At 43.1% G+C, this 25887-nt stretch overlaps 1 protein-coding gene across 1 annotated transcript in view; it reads right to left on the bottom strand.

Moving 5' to 3' along the window:
- The window catches only part of FLT1 (fms related receptor tyrosine kinase 1), a 112971-nt gene extending 87204 nt beyond the window's left edge, over positions 1-25767 (bottom strand). The window contains exons 1-3 of the mRNA XM_087757374.1: positions 25474-25767; positions 9043-9139; positions 8527-8747 (exon numbers count right to left, since the gene is read on the bottom strand). Of these exons, the coding sequence (XP_087613500.1) occupies positions 8527-8747; positions 9043-9139; positions 25474-25531 (376 nt within the window). The 5' untranslated portion in view covers positions 25532-25767. The remainder of the gene's footprint in view (positions 1-8526; positions 8748-9042; positions 9140-25473) is intronic.
- Positions 25768-25887: the final 120 nt, after the last annotated feature.

Below are 25887 nucleotides of genomic sequence, written 5' to 3'. Positions count from 1 at the left end.
CAGTTTGACTCCCAGTGCAAACAGACTGCCTCAAAATTCACATAAGGATTGGCTTTTAACTCTTAAAAAAGTGGGACATTCAGATCTTAATTCTGGGCTTATCTACAGCTCCAATGTTTTTTCAGGCAAATCCTATTATTTTCACTCAGTCAAAAATCTTACAGACAGCAACGGAAATCTTTCTTGGAAAAGAAATTAGTAAAGCTAGCAACAACTGACCCTTTATAAAACCTTAAATTGCAATACTTTAGTAAAGTGTTCTGGTCCCAGACTTCTGCATGTTGACCTATGTTCACTCAAGTACTTCTTCAAATGCATTACTTTTGCTTCTCTTTCAAAAGTATGATCTGCACTTCCCAGTGTCATAGAACTGTTCTGCCCTTAGGATCTTCTTTTCTTATTATATGCAATAATATTTTTGTTTGAGACATCAAACAGGAAGAGAAGTAAATTCTACTTGAATTTATACTGGGGGGAATCCTAAGGTACAGTATCTCAAATGTACCCCAGGATACGAAAAAAGTTTTCCTAAAGAGGTTTAATGAAACTGTTACACAAACTTTCTGAAATTAAAGACCGCCGCAATGTTTTATTTAATAATAGGTGTTAAATGTCCACCGAGATTGCCAGAGGAACTTATGAGTAATAGAGGATGCATATGTAATAAAAAATACCCTAAGGACTTGTTAGGCTGACGTTTCCTCTGCAATATGATTCAAGGAAAGACCAAGAATGAACCTGTTTGTAGCATGGTGAAAAGAACCTTTTTTGTTGTTCAGGGGCTGCAGCCACAGAAGAGGTCACCTGCCTCTTAACATCACCAGACAAACGGATTTACTACTCCCCAAAGACTCATTCGTCTTTGTCACAAAATTAAGAGCTCCTGCCCAAAACCAGCAAGCTTTGCAAAGTAGTTTCCTGTATCATAATCTCCAGATCATTACAAGTGTGAGGAAGAGCTGTTCTGGGGACTACCGGTGCTGTCTGCAGACACAGTGTCACCACTGACTGATGCCAATATCGAGGCAGTGGGGGCTGTGCAGCTCAGACCTCGCAGGATTCCTGCCCATCCGAAGGCAGGGACAGGAAACAAGCACAAAACACCACGCTTGGCTTTTTTTTTTTCTTCCTCAATGGAAATGCACGTTCGCGCCTGGAGAAGTCAATGAAGTGCTCTGTAAAAGTCAACTGATGCCCTGCCTGCTCTCAGTAGGCTTTAAAGCTCAGTCACAGCCTTTCTTGGTACACTCCCTGCAGTGGTACACCAAGGCGTCTCCATGCCCCCGCTATTCGCGTGCAGAGCTCCCATTGACATCACCAGGGACTTCCGCCATGAGTCGGAGGGCAATTGATGGCCCCAAGTGCTCCAAATGTCTTCCTGCTTTTGATTAAAAGAAATACGCATCATGTTTCCTAGCACAGTTTTGTTTTCATAATGAGTGTGGAGGCTTTTCCTGATTCCCTTTGATTTTATTCTCCTTCCGTCTTAATGGCCATAAGGGGATACTCTCGGTGCCTCAAGACCAGAATCTGGTGCAGGCTCTACCAGCCTGGATCAGGCAAAGCTGAACCCATAGCAGCACCAGGGCGGGTTATGCCACATTGGCAGGGTATGCCAATGACATGGAATCCTTCTGTCCCCCAAATAAAAGCACTCCTTGCTTCTTTTTTCCTCTTTTCCTCCCATCGTAGCTCTAGCTATTGCCAGCGGCTCCTGCTACATTTCCTCCTAATTCCTTCCTAAGGGGAGATAAATGCCATCCTTCCCTGAACAGCTGACTGGCAGCACATCTGGGATGACCTAACCTCCCACCAGTGGTCTTCTGGGCCACCTTCACTCACTTTTACGTTCAGAAAGCACTAGACATAAAAGGAACATCATGGAGTGACCTATCTTGAAGACCACATCCAAGTTACACATTCAGCTCCATCTGGATTTGGAATGGAAGATCTAAGAGGGTTGACCTTGTTCTTTGAATTTTTGTTTGTTTGGGGTTTGGTTTGGTTTTTTTTGCTTCAGAGCTGCCTGCAAGAGTAGCAAAATGAAAGATGGACAGCCAGAAGATCTGCATATGCTAAAGGTTACTTTAAAAGTCAGTTTAGTGTATTTTTAAATTGTGCCTGAAATTAATGACTGTGTGTTGGTTTGACTGTGTTCCTTACAATATCTCTCAGTTACAATCAACATGAAACCACAAAGAGCATTCATGAAATCACGAAATCCATGAAGGTCACTTGCTACATTGTTAAAGAACATAAATAGCAGCTTTTTATTAAGCTGGTTGGCAGCCAGATACAAACTTGATAAGAGACTTAACACAAGCAATATTATGTCTGGTATCAGTAACCTGTCTAGGCTATTTATGGGGTTTGCACAAACAACTAAATTAGCCAACACTGAAATGCCAAATTCAGAAAAGATGGAGAGATTCTTTATTTCCACAAGCTTCAGCTACTGTTCTTGGGTTTGTTTTGTTTTGAATAATCTGAGCTATGTAAGTCAGAGTACTTACACATACATTTGCAAGAAGAAAAGTCTCTGCAGGAAGGTCTGAGCTCCTTGTAATCTCTGAAAGTTTGTCCTCAGAAGTTCTTCCAAAATACCTACTTACACTTGGCTCATCATTAAGATTTTTTTTCAGGCTAAAAGAGCCAAAACAGTTTCCTCGCATTCACATAACACCCTTTTCCCTCATGCACGTGAAGAGGACCAAAGTCTTTACTAATGTACAGACATGCAAACTTCATTAAAGTTAATGGGCCAATTAGCAAATTCCCCTTTCCATTGTAGGGATTGACCCTAACTAAGTTTATTTATCCCAGCTAAATTAGTAGGGCTGTTTAGCAGTAATTAGAGGAGAACCTTGCACATCAATAGTGGCTCTCATCTCACTTGCACATCTAAAATATAGGCATTTCTCACTGAGCTAGGTGGCCAAACCGTTAGTGTTGTCATTGGGGAGAAAGGGGGAATTCTGCCATGGGACCCATCTGACCTGTTTTAGACATGTGTTTTATGATGAGATGAATCACGCCCTAAGGAAGACACATATTCAACCTGCTCACAGGTAGGTGTCTATGTTCCTTAAGAAAAAAAATCCCATTTTATATGTCTGGAAGCACAACAGTTATCTGCAAGAAGGGCTTTTCCACTCTTGCCTCTTCTTAGCCTGTAAAATAGTACTCTTCAAATGATTTCTAAACCTTGAAGGAAGACTTGAGATATAAATTAATAATCACAGAAGTCCAGGGGGAAAAAAAAAAAAAAAAAAAGGAAAGAAAAAGGAGGGGAATACTTTATATTTGGAGCACATTCAGACAAAAAGCATTGCTAGCATAATTGTACAGTGATTTTTAGGCAGGGTTTGTTTGTTTTCCTTTGGGGCTAGTTATACTATGCTATCATCGACGTAGGTCCGTAACACATAAAACACGGTTAAAACTCTTAAGGAAAAATATTCTTACCCACATTAGCCAGGAAATCCATGCTAGAGCAATTACTATGTTCAGAAAGTGGTCTCTAGAAAGGCTAATGGACATTAGGAACACTTTTTCAGATATATTCCTCTTTCATGATGGTTCATCTTGGAAATGTATTTCTGTTTCAGTAGCAGCTATAAGCCCTGGTGAGGAAGAAGGACCTCGGAGGGCTTAGTGCATGGCCTTTGATGCTGCCAAGGCATCCACACATGCTCCGCTCACCACAGCGTACTATAATGTGAAGTCCATGTACACACAATGACAAAAGCAAGGCAATTATAGGTGATTGACGTCAGCAAGTCCTAGAGGGCTCTGTTTTGTAACAGGAACCTCATTAGACACTAAAAATGTGTCCACATACTTGATACAGCTGTAGGATAGTTTAATTTCAACTAGTTTCCTTTTCATAGCAGAAGTGCTATCATATTATTCACCCTGACAGTGTAAGCCAAAACCGTACAGCTCATACATTAAAACTGTGCCAAAAGCAAAGACAGAGAAAAGGCACAGGGGAGGAAGAGTTTCCCAGGCCTCAGCAAGTTCTTCTGTCAGTACATTATTTCTGAATAAGAAGAAAAAGAAGAAGAAAATCTCCCTTTCTGTTAGCTTTCAGGGTGTTTTGTCTTACTGCTTTTTTCACCTGTTGAATTATTTTGACTTTGATGCTTCTGATCTTAAGAGACCCTTTTGGGGAACTCTTTTGATGCCCTCCCTGTTCTGCAACATAGTACCTTTAGGGTTACAGGAGTCAATCTATTCAAGCTAAATGTTAAATCCATGTCAGTTCTGGGGCTGGATCCAGCTATCTGTCAACAAGTGGGCCTCCCAAGGAGATGCCATACGCTCAGCACTTGCACAATACAACTCTAGAGTTTGAAAATGCACTCAAAACCCCAGATGTTTTGGCACTTCAAAGGCTTACATTTTGAACCATTCACTAATGCTAAAGCCCTTCATTCTGGACTGTCCGACCTGAGACACACCTCAAGCCAAATATCCAAAACTAGTGGACATGTTTGACATTCCAGGCATTGGTGGGTACAGGTACTCTCAGGACTTGTACCTTTAGTTACCCAGCTCTCATTTGTCTCACCTGACTTAAATCATTTCAAAGCAAGACATCTATTCTAAGCTTGTTCTCCAGATTCCTTGTAAAGTCAGTGATGAGAAATACTTACCAGAAGGTCCTTTTTTAACCTAAGTACACAAAGAATAGACAACTGACTTAGCCTAGAGGTCTGATTTTAAAACAGAATATTTTGAATGGCGCTTGATTGAAGTACCAACACATGTCTCGCTTTGCAAGGAAAAGCATGCAGGCAGAAGACATGCACAGTAGGAGTGAGAGGAGAGACAAGGAGAGGGAGAACTTTGACTAAGAAATGGGCTAATACCCTAAAGCCAAGTACAACTTCACTTATAGAAAAATTCTCTCTTGCAGTAGAATTAAGACATTACTTTTGTATATTAATAGCTGAAAGCTACCTTTGTCACAGGAAGTAGCAACTCTTCAACTTGAACCAAAGTTTATATAAATTCTTGCAAAAATCTAACCTTGATATATCAATGTAATTGAACTTACATGCTTTTCCTCTGTCATACCATGGGAACAATTGATAAAAGGCAAAAGATGATGAAAGTAGAGAATGAAGAGAACTGCACATTTTTGAAGAAAGTGCATGAGCTCCAGCAACTGGAAAAGAGTGTCTTGGAGATACCAGAAGAAAGGCAGGCAGGAAGAAAAGCCTTCAGCACTGTCCCCAGGGAAATCTAACATAGGTTTCAAAACAGCCTGCTGATAATTTGGTGTTTCTTAAATGCCATAGTTATCTCTTCTCAAGCAGAAAATTCCCCGTGCCTTACTGCAATGTACACAGTGAGTGTTCATTACAAGTCTTTCCATTTTACTACTAGGCTGCAGTTGCATAACGAAACAAAGATCAGAGCAGCTTTTGGTCCAAGACAGTGGAGAAATTGGCAAAGAGACTTTGCTTCGTATCAGATTTTTCCCATGGCTCGTGGTGGAAGTCAGGCCATCAGTTTTCTTAGAGCAAAGTCCAAGGCTCTTAAGAGAATTCATTTCCCTTGCTTGACATCTCAATTCCTGAGCTGTGTGTAGTCAAGAGTTGCTGCGGCACACATTGCACACTCACTCCCCTGTGCAACTCAGTAGTGACCTCTCCAGCTGAAAGAAGGGTGGTGTCAGGACTAGCTCCTCAAAGAAATGTCACCAGCCTGCCTGTTCTTGATCACCCAAACAGAGGACTTCAGAAATGCTTAGAGTCATCCTGGGGCATGTGGGATTTGCAGTCTCCTTCTCATTGTCTTGCATCTTGTTGTCTATAGAAGCTCATCTTGTGCTATAGCATACACTCATTACTGAACCAAAGGATTTACCAAGTTTATAGGTTTGGGTTGTTTTTTTTTTTTTAAATCCAGTTCATATTCAGTATCCCTCTAATTACGGAAATGAATAACATTTTTAAAACAATAAGTGATGACTTCCTGTACAAACGATATCAACTTTCCTGATTCGCATTCTGTGTTTGTAAATAGCAACTATTTGTTCTCATCTGCAGCATGCTAAGACATGGGAAACAGGCACCTCGGTGATCCACATGGAGCTAATATGGGAAATGGACTGACACAACGTCCTGCCACAGGAAACAATACAAAACTAGGAGGGACCCAAATTTTACAAATGTTTATTTCCTAAGTACCCACAAATTCATTTAAAAAAAAATCTAAACTCAAGAAAGGTAGTCTTCACAGAGGATTTTCTTATCCCCATTTCACCCCTACTTGAGCCACATCATTGAATTTCATGCATGTTCACAGAAACAATAACTTACATTAAGATATTCCTTAAGTATTTTCTTTCCAAATGCTAACGCTACACTGATCAGAAAGGGCGAGTTTTGGTACTCGGTATCTTGTTTCTTTTTAACCTACTCAACAATTCTTCCTGAAATTGTAAATTTTTGGAGGACTAATATACCTTTTCCCACCTTAGGGCAGAGTGACACTTTCAACAGGCATTAAATGGGCAGTTACCTTGCAGCTTCCCTCGTTATCAGTAGTTTGCCCTAACTCTCACATGTGCTTACTAGGATACAATCAACACTTACATGTTAAGAAATTGGTTTTCAATCAAAAGCATTGTCAAATTCAGAAAATTAAGATGCCAAAGAGGTCTAAGCTTGATACAGCTTTGTCCCTCAAACATTTTACTGTTTTTTGGCAAGTAAGGATTAGATTACATTTCTCCTCCTATCTTCAACAGTGACATCAACATTCGGTGGCTGAATGTCCTTGAAAAATCAACAAAACTGAGACACTCAGGCAGTCTTCCTTACGTGATTATTGGGGGGGGAGCTATCCAAAACCCATTTATCCAGAGATATGTTTCTCTTCCATCACCATGTGAATTAGGCAGATAACCTTGGTTCACATACATCTAACTGAAGATCTCTTTCAGATGCAAGCAAGCTACATACAACTCAGGAAGCAGTGAAGAGTTAGAAAGATGGGTTGCGTCTTTCATTTGTAAAAATTCAGGATCCAGAAAAAATAACACTTCAAACAGGAAAGAGACCAAGAGAACATAAAGGAATCTCTTATATCATAAAGTGGGTTTAGCAGAGAGGTTCTCAGTCAGAGTCACAACCATCCTTGCTCTTCTCATGTGGTGAATGGAGAGGATTGTGGGTAGATCTCAGATTGAGATGACATCCAAGGTGGGAGGTTCAAAAAGAAGATGCCATGATGGGAAACTTGTAAAGGTCATCCAAGAAAATTGTAAGTTTTCCTAGGCAGCAGGAAATGTTGGTCACTAAATGAATAACCTAGTTTGGTTATGCTTCCGCAGATGCATCTGTAGTTGGATATCCAGTGAATTATATGAAAATAGTTGGGTGAGAAAAACAAACCACTCTGTGGTATATTTCAGATGAAGGAAAGCAGGATGAACAGCATGAATTATTCAATAATTCTCAATAAAGCAACACAATAATGGGGGGAGCTATCTTATTTTCTATCACTGTAGCGAGAGGTCCACTTCATTCTGCTTTTTCATAGCACCAGTCCCACTCTTTGTGTCACAAAATGAAAACAAAGGCTAATTCACTCTGATGCGGACTCGTTAGAAGCAGCAGACACATAATTTGGAAAAGTTCCAGTTGCACATTCTCTGTAATATGGGCTTTCAAAATCTGTGAACCCTGATATCTTATAGTAATCTATTAATTTTATTCCATAAAAATCAAGAAAAAATAAAATATAAAATTAAATTAAATCCTTAAAGTGTTTATAATTTCTTCTTTTATTATTGTGTCTGTTGAATTCAGCTGTTCTGAGAAGTGCCTGATTAATATCCTGGAAGAAAACAGGATCAGAAAGCAATTTCTGTTATAGCCTAACTGACCTAATTCCAGCATTTCCCATACATTACACAATACTTGTCTACTGAACACAACTCTGTGTTTAGTTCGATTCCATTTATTCTAGATTTTTACAATCTGTGTAACGTGGACTACAGAGTACATTTTTGAATGCGACTTAACGTGTAAATAGTAATTTTCTACAGCATGAGATAATTCAGTGATCTGGATAGACAGCTTTGGCATCCTTCAGCTGCCTAGAAATCTATAATCTTTCTTACACAGACAGGTTAAAATGGACATTGTACCAGATATATGGTTTTCATCAGTCATCATCCAATTTTGTAAGATATGATTTCTTTGATACCCATTTCACAGATTCGCTTCTACTCTACTTCCATGTGGAGTTCTATTTACTCTAGTACACTGCTTGGATTGGGTCTTTTTCTTTCTTCATTTTTCTCATAACAGATAAAACACTAGCATTTGTATTTGCAAGTTCTGAGAAAGCAGATTTTACACAATAATTGGTAAATTATCATGACATTTTGCAAGGCTGAAAATTTCATTCAAAACCCTTTATTTAGCCACAGCTGAATTGCCTCATTTATCCATTTTGCTGTATTGAAGTGAAAGTATCAAGAAGTGTTAAAAAATGTAATCTTACCGTTAATAAATACATAGACTGTAGATTCCTTCTTCTTTTTCGCTGGACTTGTTGGGTATTTGCAGCTATAGTTTCCAGTGTCACTTGCTTGAGTTCTGCTCAGGGTCAGACTGCTGCAGGACTGCTTCCCATTCCTTCCACAGGCATATTTAATTACTTTCAGCCTTTGGCTATCCTTACTTAGAGTTTCAGGCAAAGACCATGAATGAACCATTTCCCCCCTGCAAATGCAGATAAGGAAGCAGAAACAATTATGTTGGGCTGTAATTATATAGCTCCAGTTCCCAAGCTTTCTTTTTTATTATATCAGGCTATTTCTGGCATTCTCTTTTATCTTCTTTTCCAAAAACAACAACAGAAACAACAAAGAACTATTAAACAATTGCCATTGAAGTTCACTCCCCACCTTTCCCCACAACATAAGGTTTCATTTTTTCTAATTTCAGTTACAAAAAAAGAAAGTGTCAGGTGTATGAACTCCCAGCCAAATTATCAGAATCCAACTCAGCTGGTTACCTGCAGGTGAGATTTAAAGTCTGGCCTGCTTGAACAACGTGCTGTGTGCCATTTATGCTCAACTCAGGAACTTTTAATTTTGATCCTGAACTAGATCCTAGGAAAAACAAAGAAAAAAAGCCATTAACAATGACAAATCATTCTGTTCCCAGTCCACTCACATTTATGATGTTATGCTGGAAGGGGAGAGCAAAGAAAAGGGGATGTCTCCCTTACGGCACATACTCTTTTGCTCTGAGCGTAATCCTGCTGTCCTGACTCAGGACTCACATAATCTTCCACAAGAATTATTCAGGAAAGAAAGCAGAAATGAAAACTATGCAAGTTTTGGTCAATGACTTTGCTCTTGGATGGTTCACTGAGTGTAGCATGAAGAAAGTTCAGGACCTTGCGGCTACACATCTACTCAAGGAAGCAAGCCCTCAAGCACCGCTGGCTGCATTTCCTTAGGAAACACCACCATGGCAGCCCCTTAAATGGGAAGGGCAAAAGTTGGCCACTTCCATGGCAAGAGCCACATATTGACCTCTATGATACTGAACTCTCACTCAAACAACTTGCTGCAAAGCTGGAACTGCTCTGGAAGGAGTGAAAGGATCTTCCCTTCCTGACTGAAGGTCACAGTACTGTAACCTACGGTCCCTCACTAGCTGCAGGCTTCCTACCAGTGAAGTGGTGTCAAAAGGTAACTGGACAGCTCTACGATAAATTTTGAGAACAAGTTCAAGCCACTCTCCAGACCAGATTTGCTGCTTATTGAGAAAGCAATCATGCCAACACGGCCTCAGTCATGGCCAGATCGTTCTGGTATGGGTGAAACCCTGGGTGTCAGTATAACATGAGGTGGCTTAGGACACTTGAAAACATCCAGGCAGACTTCTTACAGGCCACGTGGAGGCAATTTTTAGGAAGTCCATGAAAAAGCCCCACAGTCAGAACACTAGAGGAACATCGGACCTTCCCTTTCATCAAGCCAGCAAATGCTGGAAAGGCATAATGTTTTATCTTTGCCCCATAACAGGCTATGGCCACGAAAGCTTTCATGGCAAGCAGACAGAAATGCATGCCTTAGGGAAGAAACAGTCCTTGATCCATCCCACTGCCCTCGCACTGACAGCAAACTGTTCCAGAAGCTAGGAACATAACAAGCAAATATTTTGAAACAGTTAAAGTTGAAAACCAGTTTAAGTCTAAATCTGGACCCAAGTGCAATTTATGAAGACTTCAGTGTTGTGAGAGAAGAGCAGAGAGTACCCCAGATCACTTTACTCCAAAGAGGAAGTATTTCTTTGTCAACATACGAGAGAAGCAGCATCACGTAAACAAGGGTAATGTGGATTTTCCACTAGAACACAGCCAAGTACAGTTTCAGTTTAGCTATTTTAAGCCCTTCCAAGAGGTCCCTGCCACAGGCATATATGAACAGCTGTATGCACCAAAAATAGTAGAAATAGGTGAATCTTATTTGGCTGCTATGGATCACCCACTGGGAAGTCCTCCCTCTTTCATTAACTATAGAAGGAACTTTTGGACATCAACTCTGGCTGAGATTCGTGACTAAATTTTGGCTGTATAAACCCTCCAAAGTCAATGACTGCTCCGAATTCAGCAGTTTTCACTCGGTGGCAGCATGTGTAGCCTCAGATTAGAGGCTGAACGGCAAAACTTTGTTCTGAGATGTGGACTCGAACTCCTTCAGTCTGAGCAGGGCCTTGAAGCCAAGTCTCCGCTTTTGGAAAGCAACGCTAAGAGTACAAGGATTCTGTACATAAGGTAAAGAGGCATTGCTCTCATCTGCTGGTTTTGGGGGTCTTTCTTGAGGAGCCAGATGTGGTCCATTTGTCAGTAAGTATTTTCAACTGATTCCTTATAACGTCAGTGGAAACAAGAAACCTAAATCACCTTCTGGGATCACCTAGCACAATCCATGAAAAGAAGCAAATAGTGCATTAGGTCTTCAAAACTGTTTGCTAGAGGTCTTCAGAGACCTGTTTCTCTTCCTTAACAATATAGGAAATGTACAGTGCAGGGGTTAACTAACTTTTAACTAATCTTTGGCATCTAAGTTAGTTACATTGATCTGCATTTTCCTTTTTAGCCCTGTACATCTTATTTAAGCTGGGGTTCCAGTAGTTTTCCTGTATATACTAACAACCATCCCTATTCAAAAGAAGATTTAAATGGTACACTTAAACATAGACATAAACTAAATTATAGCTTACTTAAATAGGTTTCAAGCAAGGGTATAACAAATTTTCAGAATAAAGAGGTCCTCTGAACTGCACCACAAATATTACCAGAAATCTGAATGGTGATACTGTACAAATACACAGACTTCTGTGATTTCTCTAGACAATCATAATTCTAACTAGAAATGTTAAGAGAGGAGAAAAAAGATGCAGCAAATCTTTGAAGAAGCAATTTGTTATGTCATATCTTGCAAACATACATTTTTCTCACCTACCATTTAAGGATCTCAACTCTGAAATGATGGGTCTGCCAAATAGCACACTGTGCTTTTATGGGATGGTCTCCCATAGATGCTTACGATCTATGAGTCTACTCTTTTGCAGTTCTGAAATAATGTCCCTGAAGCTAAACACTGAGAATTTGAGATAAGATGTTACAAGAGTTCAGGCAGCTTCTGTGAAGAGCAGCACTTTGGTTGAGAGGGTTTGTCAATGTCCTCCAACTAAACAATCTGACAGTTTCATGAAACCACCATGTTCCTGCATTTCATTTGTATTCCTCTTGTCATCCCAGAATTGGAGGCTCAGATGCTCTCCCAAGAAGGTGGCATTTATATCCAGCTTTATGAATGTTGTTCCTTACTTCAGCAGAGAACCTGGCCTCAAGCTTCCCTGAACTGCTCCTTATTTTGGGCTCTAGAAAAGCTGAAAGCACGCAATAGTGTTTACAAACAGTTCAATATGAACGAAAAAAATGTCAGTAGTGGTCTGCCAGAAGAACCCATCGGGATCAAAGCCCAGCCACTACAGTTGCAACACTCAACTCAGTTGCTAAAGAGCAACACATAGGTTGCTTCCAGTGTAAAACTGATGGAAAGGTGGAAAATCCATGTGAATGACAGGCGCTGAGAGCAAGGCAGGAGAGCAAGTCTGCAGTGCCTGGTCATGACTGCGGTGCTGAATGCTCGGCTTTGCTCAGCACCAGCACCAGCACTGGCACCCTGCTCAGGAGCAAAACCAGCCATGCAGCACCATGCCCATGCTGGACCCATACCGGGACCAGGAGACCAGCCCTGGGAACGTGGGCTGCTGTTGTTTTCAAAGTCTGCCAAAGGTGAAGGAGAAGAAAACATTAGAAATGTTGTTACAAACTTTTCTCTTGGTAGCCCTACGGGCATATAAGAAAAGACATCCACATGAAAATCTCAAGATCTATCTTAAATCAAGCGTACAAAACAAGACAGCCTGGAAGTCTGTATGTCAGAAGATCTGCCTCAGAGTTATTAAAATCAAATTAAAAAAAAAAAAAAAGAAAAGAAAAAAACCAACCCAGATCTTTTCACCCCATCCTGCAGGCAAAAAAGAAACCCAGATATACTGGATACATATTCAAGCTTTTGCCCTTTTACACGTATTACGTAAAAGACACTGCGGTATTTGTAAATATTGTGGGTGGAATCTTAAGGAGTGCTTAATGTTTGTCCAACTTTGTTCCCATTGATATAAGCCAGAGTTTCATCATTGATTTCAAGTACATTTTAGACACTTAGCTCCAGTAGTTAATCATATTAATATTCAAGACCTAACATCAATATATTTGGCATGATATATCGGATTTGTTATATATTCATTCATTTAGTTTTTACTCACAAAAAGCTGAAGCAAAAGATCCTATTTCTAGCCAATATTGTTGCTTTTGCAAGTATGCAAGACAATGCTTTTACCAGCAAGATGTTAAGTCTTGAAGAAAAATAGCTTTATTTGACATCCTATCTATTCATGGGTCATTAGCTTCCTTACATTTTTAAATGCTTCAAAACTGATGCAGAGCACAAATGCAATGGAGTTTGACATGTTTACCAGAAAAGAAAAAGGAAGGAGAATAGCAGGGAAATTCCGACTGTCAATATTTAGAAGCAGATTATGCCTTCTATGTACCTTCTCTGGGCATTTTACTTGACACTGTCTTTTCTGAAGGGTCATGGCTCAACAGGACATGTTCACTTATCATTGTGCCTGTCACTAAGCGACCATCAGCAGCCTACCCTCACACTGACCTACATTGGGGGGTGCAACTTCTTTTCATGTGACAACAAGAGAACTAATTAATCCTGATAACTGAGGAATCTCCTCCCATAGGGAAAGGGGCAATTTTTTTGGCATATTCTATTTGTTTTGGAAGGCTTATTAGATACATATGAAAGTCAGTCAACAGGGTTGCTTAATTAATGAGCAAACATTAGTTTAGATTGCAAAAGTTAGCCATTCTGTCTAAAATAAGGGAAAGAGAAAAAAAAAAAATTTAAGAAAGCAGAGGGTATAATCTGTAATTTGCAAAGGAAGAGAAGAATAAACTTTCTTCAATTTTTTTTCTGCCTTGCAAAAAAGGCGATGCTCTTCCTAAATGAAGTAAACAAAAATTTCATAGAATATCTCAAGTTGGAAGGGACCCATAAGGATCATCAAGTCCAACTCCTTGCTCCTCGCAGGACTAGACACCGATGACAAGTAATTAAAAAAAAAAAAAGATAAAATAAATGAACATGCATATATTTTTCAAATATGATGTGTGAGTTTAGTTCTACAGACCTCTGAGTAACCATGCACACACAATCAAACTTCCACTGATTCTAGCTAAACTTCAATTTCTCTTAAAAGGATAGATCTACTGAACTTAAAATTGGGACCACGTTCTAGATTATCATCGCCATTCTGATTTTTCCAGCTGTTGTGACCACGACACCAGCTTTTACTTTTAAATTTCCTTTTATACACTGTAAATTTCTGCTACCTTTGGCTGAAGAAAGTTAAAAAAAATACGATATTAGAAGTTATTAGAAATTTCCTTCAATTTAACATGTTTGGTGGCCTTTTAGTTTTAACATCTTTTCCATAATTTGAGGCTGAGTGACTGTCTTCCAAGTACTCCAGTCATCCTGAACATCCTGACTAATCTTTTTTCACCTGCACAGTGAGAGGTTAAGATGAACGATCAGTTTATCTTTGCAACTTCAGTGTATACAAAGGATCTGACCTTCTGGGTTTAAAGTGCCATCTGTAGGCAATAAAGTTATCCATCATGAAGTAATTGTTTCAGTCATTGTTGGATTTGCACATGTTTTAAGGCTTGTTAAACATAACTGACCCTTTGTGGTTTTTACCATCAAATATCATTTCCTCCTGATTCAAACACATTCAGCAAAAATGTATTTTGTGGACGACACTCCTGAACTGGAAAGAGAGCACACGTGATTTCTTAATAGGGTCTTCACCTCTCTGTGCGCCTTAAAACACGGGACATTCAGTTCAAATGCAGCACAGGACTTTACTCTTGCTTATGAGCACTTCCTCATGAGTCATCCCACTGAAGGGAATGGGAATACCCACATGTGTGCAACTAATAAGCAATTGCAGAATCCGGCCGGAATGCTTAGGCGCATGGTAGTACCCAGTATGTTGGCCTTCAGTGCATCCCCAGTGAAAGTGAGCTGACTCTGACCTGCAGCACCTTAACCAGAACATGGCCACCAGGTAACCTCATATGGGGCATACAGCTTTATTCCATTTCGTAAGGAAATCTGTGTTATTGGTAGTTTTCTATATTTCAGAGCTCTTCTTGGCAAGCTATTGTATTACCAACTCTTCTAAAGGTACTTCAGGCCATTCTGTGAGTAAATATAACTTTTTTTTGGTCAAACAGTTGTACCTATCCATAATAATTCAAATTACATCATTACACCAAATCACCCTGTTTTTAAAAAAAGAGAGAGAGAAAGGAACTTGTGGTCAACTCTGAAGAGTTTTGATTTACATCTGACCATAAGGAGAAATATTGATCAACAGGTCCTCCCAGTTTAATCAACACTGAGATTCTCATCAGCATCAATACTTGCATTTATAAGACAAGAAAAATTCTAGGCAGAATTGTCTCAAAATTTGAGTGGCAATTGGAAAAAAAAATATTTTTTTTCTTGCCTGAAGGGCAAAAATCTGACCTGGTCCTGCCACAGGTCTAGAGGGAGAAGGGATCACTCCAGTTAATGAAGCTTTCCACTTCTGTGACTGCTGGTGGCTGGGAAGAACTGCTACTGGAAGAAGCTACTCTTCCCCTTCCATGGCAGCACTAGCCCCTATTTCATAGAATCATAGAATGGTTTGGGTTGGAAGGGACCTTTAAAGGTCATCTAGTCCAACCCCCCTTGCAATGCGCAGGGACATCTTCAACCAGGTCAGGTTGCTCAGAGCCTTGTCCAACCTGACCTTGAATGTTTTCAGGGATGGGGCACCTACCACCTCTCTGGGCAACCCGTTCCAACATTTCACCACCCTCATTGTAAAAAATTTCTTCTTATATCTAGTCTAAATCTACCCTCTTTGTGTTTAAAACCGTTACCCCTTGTCCTATTGCAACAGGCCCTGCTAAAAAGTTTGTCCCCATCTTTCTTATAAGCCCCCTTTAAGTACTGAAAGGCTGCAACAAGGTCTCCCCAGAGACTTCTCTTCTCCAGGCTGAATAACCTCAACTGTCTCAGCCTTTCATCGATGTTGCCTGGATTTCTAGTGCTCAGGCACAGGCAAAACAGGCAGCGCAGTCTGGTTCCTGCACCCAGAGGTAAAAGCACCATCTCCATTGCCTGTACTTAGAAACAGCCTCCAAGAAAGACCTACGGTGCCAAACCACGAGCCACTCTGAGGTTCAAAGCAGTATCTCCAGGTCTTTCAGATGCCACCTAGGTCCCCATCCTAAAGGAAACATCACAGCCCTTCATACACCTAATTTTATACTGCTTTGCTGAAGCAAATCCAAACATCCTACCTAAAGTCTGCAGAAGAGAAACTAAGCTTATCTGTGAGGTAGCAAGGAGGTATGCCTATGTCCCAAGCTGACATTGACAATTGTCTCGATGAGCAAGCTCATGATCTGAAGCAGCAAAATGTAACCACTATTTCTGTTGAAGCAGAATTTCGCAGGGCAACTAAGGGCCATGGGGCCTTGCGAGGGTTAAAAGACATAGGTTCTTGGACTCTAAGGTAGCTTTGTCCCTGTTTCCTGTTTGCTCTTGTGCAGAGAGAGGCACCGTGTGTGCTGGTACGTAGCTGGCAGACAGAAACACACTCAGGACAGAAGACACAGTTCAAGCTGTCTCACTCCTCAACAGATCTATCACTCACACATGCCTCTGTCGTGAGTGAAATGTGTTCTCATTTGCTTTCAAGATCAAGAAAAATGTTGGAAGTTATTTACTTACGGAGTACACATTGATGCATAAAAATAATAAATTCATTGATTTGTCCCTTCCAAGTCCAGAAGGGACATTCTGATTACCCAGTCTGATGTTCTGCAACACATGCCCAGTGATTTCTGGATCAAATGCTTAAATCTGATTAATCTCAGATTAATAATTTAAGAATTTAAAGTACCATTAGGACATAACAGTCAGCCAAGAAAATGGGTTAATGGATGAGAAAGCTGGGCTGCTGTATGATACAGCAGCGTAATAGAGTCTGAACAACCTAAGGTTTATCACAGTAGATTAGAAGAGTCCTGAACAGACTAAAATGCCTTGACCCTGACTCCACGCCCTGGAATTAAAAATCAGTCAGCAGGGCAAATAGATACGCTACCACCCAGGAAAGGTCTCCACAGGCACAGAAAGATCTGTATGTCTATTATTTGAGCAAGTGTGTCCTTCCCCTCTCAGTTCTGGATCTCAGAGCAAGCGATAAGAGTTTATTTACTATCTGTATGCTTTTGCTGTCCCTAGATGTGTATACACACTAATAGAAGATAGATGCTATAGGGGCAAAGCAAAACACCCGGTAGCTAAAAATAGAGCAAGTACAATTCTGGTAGCACTTCATTAACACTTCTGAGCAGTACAAATTATCAGGCCAATATGGTCAATAGCTGTAAATGTAAACAAATATGTATTTCCCCAATAATTGCCAAATATTTTGCCAGTATTTGCCCTAGCTAAGTAAGGCTGTGCTTGCAGAAGCCTGTGGTAAAACCATTTTATTAAAGAGCAGGGAGGGGTTTGTTCATTTGAAAATTCAGATCTAGAAATTTAACAAGCTGACATCACAGTTGGTTATTTGAAATAAATCTGGCTCCAGTTGCTACCAATTGGAAGTATTACCATTTCCCACCACACCCAGGCAGCTGGAAAGCCACAAAGACAGCCAAGGCCATGCAGTTCAGTGCGCAGGCAATACCTGCTTGAAGGCACTAGCTTCACCAGTTTGTCAGAACAGTGTCCTGTCTGCCCCAAAGTCACCAGGGGATTTTGAGCATGGGCACAGGCACTTTACCTAATGCCATTTAAAAATAAATTTCAAAATTTAACATTCAAAGAACCTGGGAGAAAAAAAATAAAATCTTAGTTTCCTCTTTTATCCATCCAATTTTAATAAGTCTAGAAACTTAGCATCTGACCTTGTCAGCATCTAGCCTGGCAAAGGTACTAATTTCATTAGCTATATAAGGAGAAAGCAATTACAGAGAAGAATTAAAATCAGCCATAATCACAAACTTTTTATTTCCCTTTGAGCATATGGAATTGAAAATGGCAATCTAAATGTACAGTCTAAAACACCTCCATTATGAACCTTCATGGGATCGTCACTTTGGTAAACCACACCAAGGGGACAAAACGCACAAATATATGGTGTGCATTGAGAAAAGCAAGAGCAATATCACAGTTGTGTCCACCTTAGTCTGGTTTTCTCTCCAACAAAGTGAATACCCAGCTTAAAAAACGGGTCTGCTGAGGCTGTTCTCGGTAAGGCCTGGTTACTGCAGAGCTAGGCTGTAGCGATACTTTCACAGCCACATTTGGCATAGGTCTGGCTGGCTCACGCACATACCCCTCCACCTCGACGTGCCTGGCCTGGCCCTGCCAGGGAGAACCTGCTCAAGGCCATTGCAGGTGAAAGGCGGTTGTGACTCCATCATCTGCCCACCCAAAAGCGATGCCGTGTGATCGGCCGCTGGCATTCACCCAGGAGTATGGTTTCACACCTCCACAAAAGATTAAGCCTGTGCTGCTTACAGGAGTGTAGGTAGCCCTACCCATACTACGTCTGTGAGCCAGATCTACTCTGTCGCTTACTGACACGTGTCAGCAACCACTGTGCCTCTGCTCTAATTCCACCATGACAGATCCCAGCGCCTAATCATCAGTTTGATATTTTTTGAGGAAAGTTTATCCTATTAACTAGCATAGTAGGAAAGTATTGATATGGTATCAAAGACAAAGCATGTACATTAAAAACAGACTCAAAAATAATTTAAAATTCCTATATAGGAATTACTAAGGGGGCAAATATTCTTGACCAAATTCAATTTATTTACCAGCCTGATGCTTAGGTTTTGTTACAGATTCCCTGGCAGGACAAATTAAGCAATATAATAGGATTGAATTGGAAGACTATTTCTTATAGATGTCTAAGCAGACAAACTGCCTACCTGCCAGAAACCTGCTAGCTCAGCCAGCAACACAGGCCTATCAAATCCATTTGGGGATGTACTGTTCATTAAGCTGTGCACACAGAAATAAATTAGGAACTAAATAAAAGAAAACATAATGCAAAGTTGCAGGATTTCCACTTTGCTGAAGGCTGCCGGTTATTATTTCCGATGCTGCATCATTACGGCTGAACTGTCCTGTAACACTCCAAGAAAAATAAAAAAGACAAAGTTGGGACCTGACTTTCCATCCACTTTACTTTAACCTATAAAACAGAGCTATAAGTAAAAGCCCTGGGTTCAAAACAGGGGAAAATAACTAATGCGACACAAGAATTTAAACTTGAGAGGTGAAAACTGGAACAGTCTGCAGAGAGGACTCCTTTGCAATGGCTCAGGAGGCTGAATCCATTCTGCAGTTAAATGACATCTAAACCACAAAGTCTACAGTAGGTGCACATGCAGAAAGCTTCTGGCAAACTTGCCTATGGCCCACTTTACATTGGGAAATTATAAACATTAATACTTATAAAACAGATTAGGACAAAGATTAATTAAAGCACTGCATGAAACAAAGAAAGGTAGGTTTTCACCCCAAATGCTACCAGCACAACAGAAGAAGAAAATTCTCTGTATTATACAATATAATGCAATTTAATCCCACTGTGTTATATCCATTTGCCATAAACATAGACAACACCTAAATTTTGGCAGACACTAATTTTAGTTTCCTTGACCCTCAATCCCACGTTTTCTTAGTAAATAATAGTGGATTTTAGATCATACTACAAAAAAATTTCCTCTCTGCAGAATTTTATCAGATAACCGCTTCCTGCAAGGTTCCTTGAACCTCCCCTGAAGATCAGATGTTGGACACCGACGGAGACATGACACAGAGCTAAATAGAGCCCTTGTCTGATCCAGGATGGCAACTCTCACGCTTCTGTTAACATTAGTCCATGGTGATCCTGATGAGAGGTTTTTCCACAGAGGAACGACAATGGGAACAAAAGGGGCAGATTCCTCTGCTCCGTGGCAGGGAAGAATCCCACAGGAAGGACGCTTAAGCGAACTATGTGAAATTGTGAAATTCCTCTCATGAAACGCCCTCACACTCATCCCTCGCCGCTCCCCACACACTAAGCAGGGGGTCCTGTTCCCAGAGCATGGGCTTCCCGAGGGAACTTCCGAGGAGCAGAGACATCTGCTCAGGCATCTCCGGCTCTGCAAGGGCCACCGTGCCCTGCCCGCTCAGCCCCCACTTCCAGGCATGGCGTGGAAATAATGTCACCGCATTGCCACAGCATCTTCAATCCACTGGAGTCCTACAAACAGCTTCCTTCTAACTACTTCCCCATCCTTCAGCTGCTCTAACAGCAAAGAGCACCTTGTTTCAAGGCCGTAGCTCCAGAAGAGGGAATATGACTTAAAAGGGATTGCATTTAGGAGTGCTTAGTGCCGTGTGTCAATGAATGTTGGAAGAGTAGCCCCACCATCTAGAAAAGTATTGGAATCGTGCAAACAGCAGCCAGTGTCAATCCCTTCACACTGGGTTGTGCTCTGTCTAAATGTGTTGCAGGGGTGACTTAACATTGTAGATATGGCCAATTTGATTTTGGTACTGAAAATCAACCGGGATTTGATGGAAAAACAGAGAGTAAAATCAGGTCATCATGAACGTGAACCGTTTGCTTCTCCATTAACACAAACCAAACAGAAGTCTGGGAAAGATGATGAATAAATTAGTTAACCGTTTCACAAGCATCTATAATGGTATTGAATAATACAGATGCGTCACGAGCAAAATCATCCTCCTCTTCATCTTTAGGCTCGTACATTTCCACCCACCGTGCCACCAAAAAAAACCCCAAATACCAAACATGACTTAATAGAGAAGAAAGAGTCATCCACACTCCCAGTCCAAGTTGCTCCATACATCTCAATGGCTCAAGACTTACGTTGCAGACAAAAGTACCTCTGAAATGTATAGTTTCAAATCTCTTTCCTCACACCCTTGTATTTCTCAATCTCTTATCGCTTTGCTTAGTTCCAGTATGACTTCATTCTGCCAGTCACAACAGCCATGATATTGTGCCACGCTTGGTTTGGAGAGAGCACTAATGCCTGTATTTTCACTTTTCAAACTGCAGCTTGCAGCATACCTTTTTCTTTTAACCAACAGGATTTATGCAGTGCTGACCTCAAACCAGGGGGGAATGAAACTGAACTTCTGTATCTTGATAGTAGAAAACTGTGTGGGCACCTTCCTGACAGTCATTGGACGAATTTTAGGATGAGTGGTTCCCACATGGTGGATTAAGAAGTCAAGGCCATTCCCAGCTGGGAATGCTTGGGAGAGGTTTTTTTTTTTTCAGTTGCTGGAATATGTGTAGTAAGGATGCATCACAAGGTCAAAGAGAGAAGAACCTGGTACTGTCCATGGGTGGAATTCACGCTCAAATACGCACAGAAACGTTTCCAGACATTCTTAGAAATACTGATAGAGGGATAGAGGGACTGCTGGGGGAAAGTGAGATCTAAAGATAAAGCACGTCTGTGGAGGGAGCAGTTCGCTTCTTGAAGGTCTCACACCAATAGGAGAGACTTGCCTCCAAGAGCAGAGGTGGCTGTGGTTGGGCATCCTACGCTTCACGGCAAAGCGACTCTTGCAGCAGTCTCACTTTCTATTCCCCCTGGGGCTGCAGCAGGAAGTCCCAACCCCTAACTTTGGAGGATTCAAAGGAACAATTTTGCTGATAAAGCCCCACCACAGCCCCACTGGCCACAGACTTCTGAAACGCCAAACCTTAACCCTCATCTGCTGAGCTTCTTCTTTTCCCAGTCTCAGTCGGACGTGAAGACTAGCAAGCTGATAAACATTGTACTTGAAGTTTCCAAACCACATTAAAGTATAAGGACTCAGCAACTGTCCTGAAAATCTGGACAATTTCCTTTTGTCCTGTACACCCACACAGTGTGAAGGGCTACTGGTTTCAGTCTTTGAAGCATCTGACAAAAAATAGGCTCAGCTTGTTTGTTATTGTTCACATGTAAAAAAAAACCCACCAGCACCAAAAAAAATCTCAAATCTCCCCAGTGGCAAATTTTTAGGGTTTTAAATGTATCAGGTGCTTCTGGATAAGAAGCTCTTTACTAGGGCACAGGCCAAGTCCTGATTTCCTCCAGCATGAACTGTAAATCTAGAAGATGCTAGCCTAGCCCAAAGGAATTACTCCAGATCTACACCAGCTGTAAGAGAATGAAATCTAGCTTTGTGTAGAGCATACGAGCAAAACACCTGTCTGGTAAAACATCAGTAAGTGATGTAAATGATTTTCTTTAGCAATGCCAGAAAGTTTGATACTTAAATCCCATGTATACATTTTTTAAAAATCTGTGTTATACAGTGGGGTTTAACTCTTTTGCCTTATGTGAATGTAGTCTGGAATTTTTAAGGGAGCCTAGTTTCCATGAAGATCCAGAAGAAGTGGGAAACCCAGTTTTTCTGGACTCCTAAGATCTCCAGCCCTAATCCCAAATGAGACCACTGTAGCTGTGTGTCTGCACAGCTGTTTCAGCCGAGTACTCAAACCAAACTGAAACCTTAATGTATGAACTTCCATCCAAACAGCACTTTCTGAGAAGTCAGGTTAGTTATTGCAAGAAATTAACCTCAGCCCTGATTAGATTTGACCTGGAATTTCTTCCTTCATTTTTGCCAGCTGACCATGAAATTGAAAAGTCCATCATTCGCTGGGGATTTTGATGATCTAGTTCCAACTGGAATAACTGAGATTCATATAGTGCTGTTCACAGATAAGATTGTAAGAGTCTCTCTACCTTCTAGCTAATTGTGAGGTATTGCTTCTGTGTGGACAGCTGGAAATAAAGCCAAATTATCTGCCTGTGTTTCTGGAAATGTGGCCACGTAGTCCTTGATCCAGGCTGCAGAATCTGATCTTTTCAGGGTTTAAACCCAGTCCCTCACATTCCCAAATGCTATCAATTAAAATCATTGTCACACAAAGTCTAGGACTGGGAGATCAAACCTGAGTTAAGGCACCAAAATTTTCATGTTGACCATTATGTATATAATCTTTAGCATAAATATTTGCAATATAATTTCTGGAATAAATATACACAAACTATAAAGGAGACATATGCAAGTACTATGCAAAACACAGACAAAAATCTTGTTCTTTCCCACAATAGCCAAAATATGCATTTGCATAGAAATACAAGAGGGCTTAAGTGCCCAACACTTACATGTCAAAGAAACATAATTTCTTTAACCTCATTTTTCAAATGGTTTGTAGCTTGCATGTTGCTTCAGGGAAATTTAAATTATTAAATAGACATATACAAACTAAAAGACCTCCTCCTGTCCCTTTCTTAAGAAGCTCTCCGTAGTAACTCCTAAGCCACTGACTATTTCTGTGAATCTCCTCTAGTACCTGTCAGTAAATGGAAGCTCAGCAGACACCCGCAGAGACTGAATTACAAGAGTGGACCATATGGCAGTGATGAATCGAGTTTCATCAAGAACACTTGAAACTTGAAGTGCTGGACAGCCTGAGTAAGAGTTTTAGGTAAACAGGCAGTGAAGGAGGGTGAAATGAGAAGAAAAGCATAGAGATACATGGTACAAAACATCCTATCACTTCACCAATAACTTTGAAACTCTCTGTGCAAATCCAAGTATGGAGAGTTTTACCACTGACCCAGAAGAAGCATGATCAACCTATCTGGGACGTCCAAACGAAGCTGTGCAAGGATGATTTTCTTTCCAAAAAAAAAAGAAAATGGAACAAAATCAGAGTTTGAAAAAGTCTAAATTCTGATTTGTAGCACAATCTCTTGTACATTTAAGGGGGAATATGAGTTTCCAGAAAAACAGTTGCAAAGGCACTCAGCCAAACTACAGAGAAGCATCTTTCCGGCGCTACCGCAACTGAGCCGATGCCGGGATGTACGTCCCCAGCACCCAGAGCAGCAGGTTTTCCCCTAAACAAGCCAAGCTTTTCCCATTGGAATTGGTCTAGGGTGCACATGTCCCTGACAGTCCCTGAAACAGGAAGGTGAACCAGGGTCTCTCGCAGCCCCTGGGTCCACCTTCTCCCTGGGCGGTGGGTTTGCCACGGTTTGCACAATGGAAAACCTTTCCGACAGGAAAGAGGAAGCCAGTCCCCTAGCATAGCTGGTCACTGCAGGAGCCCATGTGGGAGCGGGACGCCGAAGTTCACGCTCAAGCTGTGAAGGAAGCCTGGCAAGGATTTGAACCCACATTTCCTGTATCCAGGATGGGTGTCCCATGCCTGTGCCTATTTCATCCTGGGCATGAGAACCTCCTTGGCAGAGACAAATAACGTGGGGAAATTAGCACTTTCCTGGGGAAAAGAAAGGGGAAAAAAAAGAATACCTATATATCTGTATCAAAATTGATGAATCAGCACTTCCCGAGCAGGAAAACGTCTCGTCGGAGCGGCCCCGCCAGCCCTCCTCCCGGGCAGCCTCGGGGGCGGCACGGGCAGCGCCCGGGCACGGCGCCGGCGCCGCTCCCGCGGGCTCAGGGCGCGGAGCAGAGCGAGCCCTTGGCCACTTGCGCGGGGCAGCGTGGCGAGTCGGGCAGCCGCACCGCTAGCCACAGGAACGCCGCGCTGCTCGGCCACTGGCCTCAGCGCCCGCCCCGGGGGGAAGCTCGGTTTTTTCCTTCCCCCACCCGGGGTTTGCTCCCGCTGCCAGCCGGCCGCCAGGCCTGGCGATGCTGCGTGGAAGCTGCCCGCGGCCGCGCACCTGGGAGCCCCGTGGGGGACACGGGAAGGCCGAGCGCGGAAGGGCTGCGGGGCCGCCGATCCGCCCCGCGGGGCAGCCCCACAGGTCGGCGGGGCTGCGGTGCGCTGAGCCCACGCGGGACCGGCCCGAGACCGGCCCCCACGCACCCCTGCTCCCAGCTGACCGGCAACGCAACGCAGGGACGCGCTCCCCACGGCGGAGCTCCGGCCCAGCAGGGATGGCTCCTCGCTCAAAGTAAAATAAAACTCGATTAAGAAAAGCAAATCTTTGCACTGATCCATCCCGGCACACGCGGCATCGCGGGATGCAGGCGCCGGAGAGCAGCTCCATCCCACTCTCCAGAGAGCCCCACGCCAGGTACCCGCGCCGCCACCCCCCGCAGGCAGCCCCGACCGGTGCTCGGCCGTCCTGCCCGGGCGGGAGGCAGCAGGACCTGGATTTCTGCGAAGGAAACGGGCACCTTTTCCGCTTCACGGGCAGAACTGGGAGAGGCTGACACTTGGAAACAAAGCGGGGAGGGAAGAAGCCTGCCCTGCAACCAAGACGTGCTTTCCTTCCGTGATGCACCGGCTCGGACATCTCCCGGCACGGCTGTCCCCCGTGCCCGGGAAAGACTCACCTCCCCGCCGGCACCGCCGCCGTGCCCGGAGCGGGGAGGCACCCGGCTCCGCACCGCCGGCACCCCCGGGGCGCTGCTCCCGGGCCGCTCGCGGGCCGCACCGCCGATGATCCGGAGGCTACCGACCGCTCGGCATGCGGCGTTTCGCGACTCTCTGAAAAGCGGGGATCGCTTCCCCCGGCTCTGCCCAGGGGAGAGGGGCGGCGGGGAGGCAGGTGGCACCGGCCGACGAGCGGGGAGCGGCGGGGCCGGGCAGGGGCACGGGAGGCGCCGCCGAGGAGGCGCATCGCTGGGGGCAGGTCGCGGAGAGCCCGGCGCAGAGCGGGGGCTGGATGGGGCAGCGGGTCCCGGCCGACCCTTACCTGCGAGCAGGAGGGCGGCTCCCAGCAGCACGGTCCCTGAGAGCAGCTGGCGGGGCATGGTCCTGCCCGCGGGAGCGCAGGGCTCTTCCCCTGCCGACGGCGGCGAGGCAGAGGCAGAGGCGCCGGCTGGGCTCCGACGGGCTCTCCTCGGTCCCGGGCTCCTCCCGCGGTGGCAGAGATAACGGCGCAGCACGGCGCGGGATCCGCATCCAGCAGCCCCCGAGCCCTCCCCGCCCGCCCCGGCCCGCGGAAAGGGAGTGTCCGCTGCGAGCCGCCCTGCCAGCTTCACCTCCCGCGGACATCAATTACCAGCCAGCCCCAGCCCCGCTGATTTATAACTTCTCCACCCCTCACCGCGCACCCCTCCGCCCCCCCGGCCCACATCCTCCGCCGGGAGCACGCCCTCCCCGGGAG

The sequence above is a fragment of the Nipponia nippon genome, unplaced genomic scaffold (genome assembly GCF_047370975.1).
Source record: "Nipponia nippon isolate SJK-2023a ecotype South Korea unplaced genomic scaffold, ASM4737097v1 scaffold_2, whole genome shotgun sequence".
NCBI lineage: Eukaryota > Metazoa > Chordata > Aves > Pelecaniformes > Threskiornithidae > Nipponia > Nipponia nippon.
This window is presented reverse-complemented; position numbering and strand designations above follow the sequence as displayed.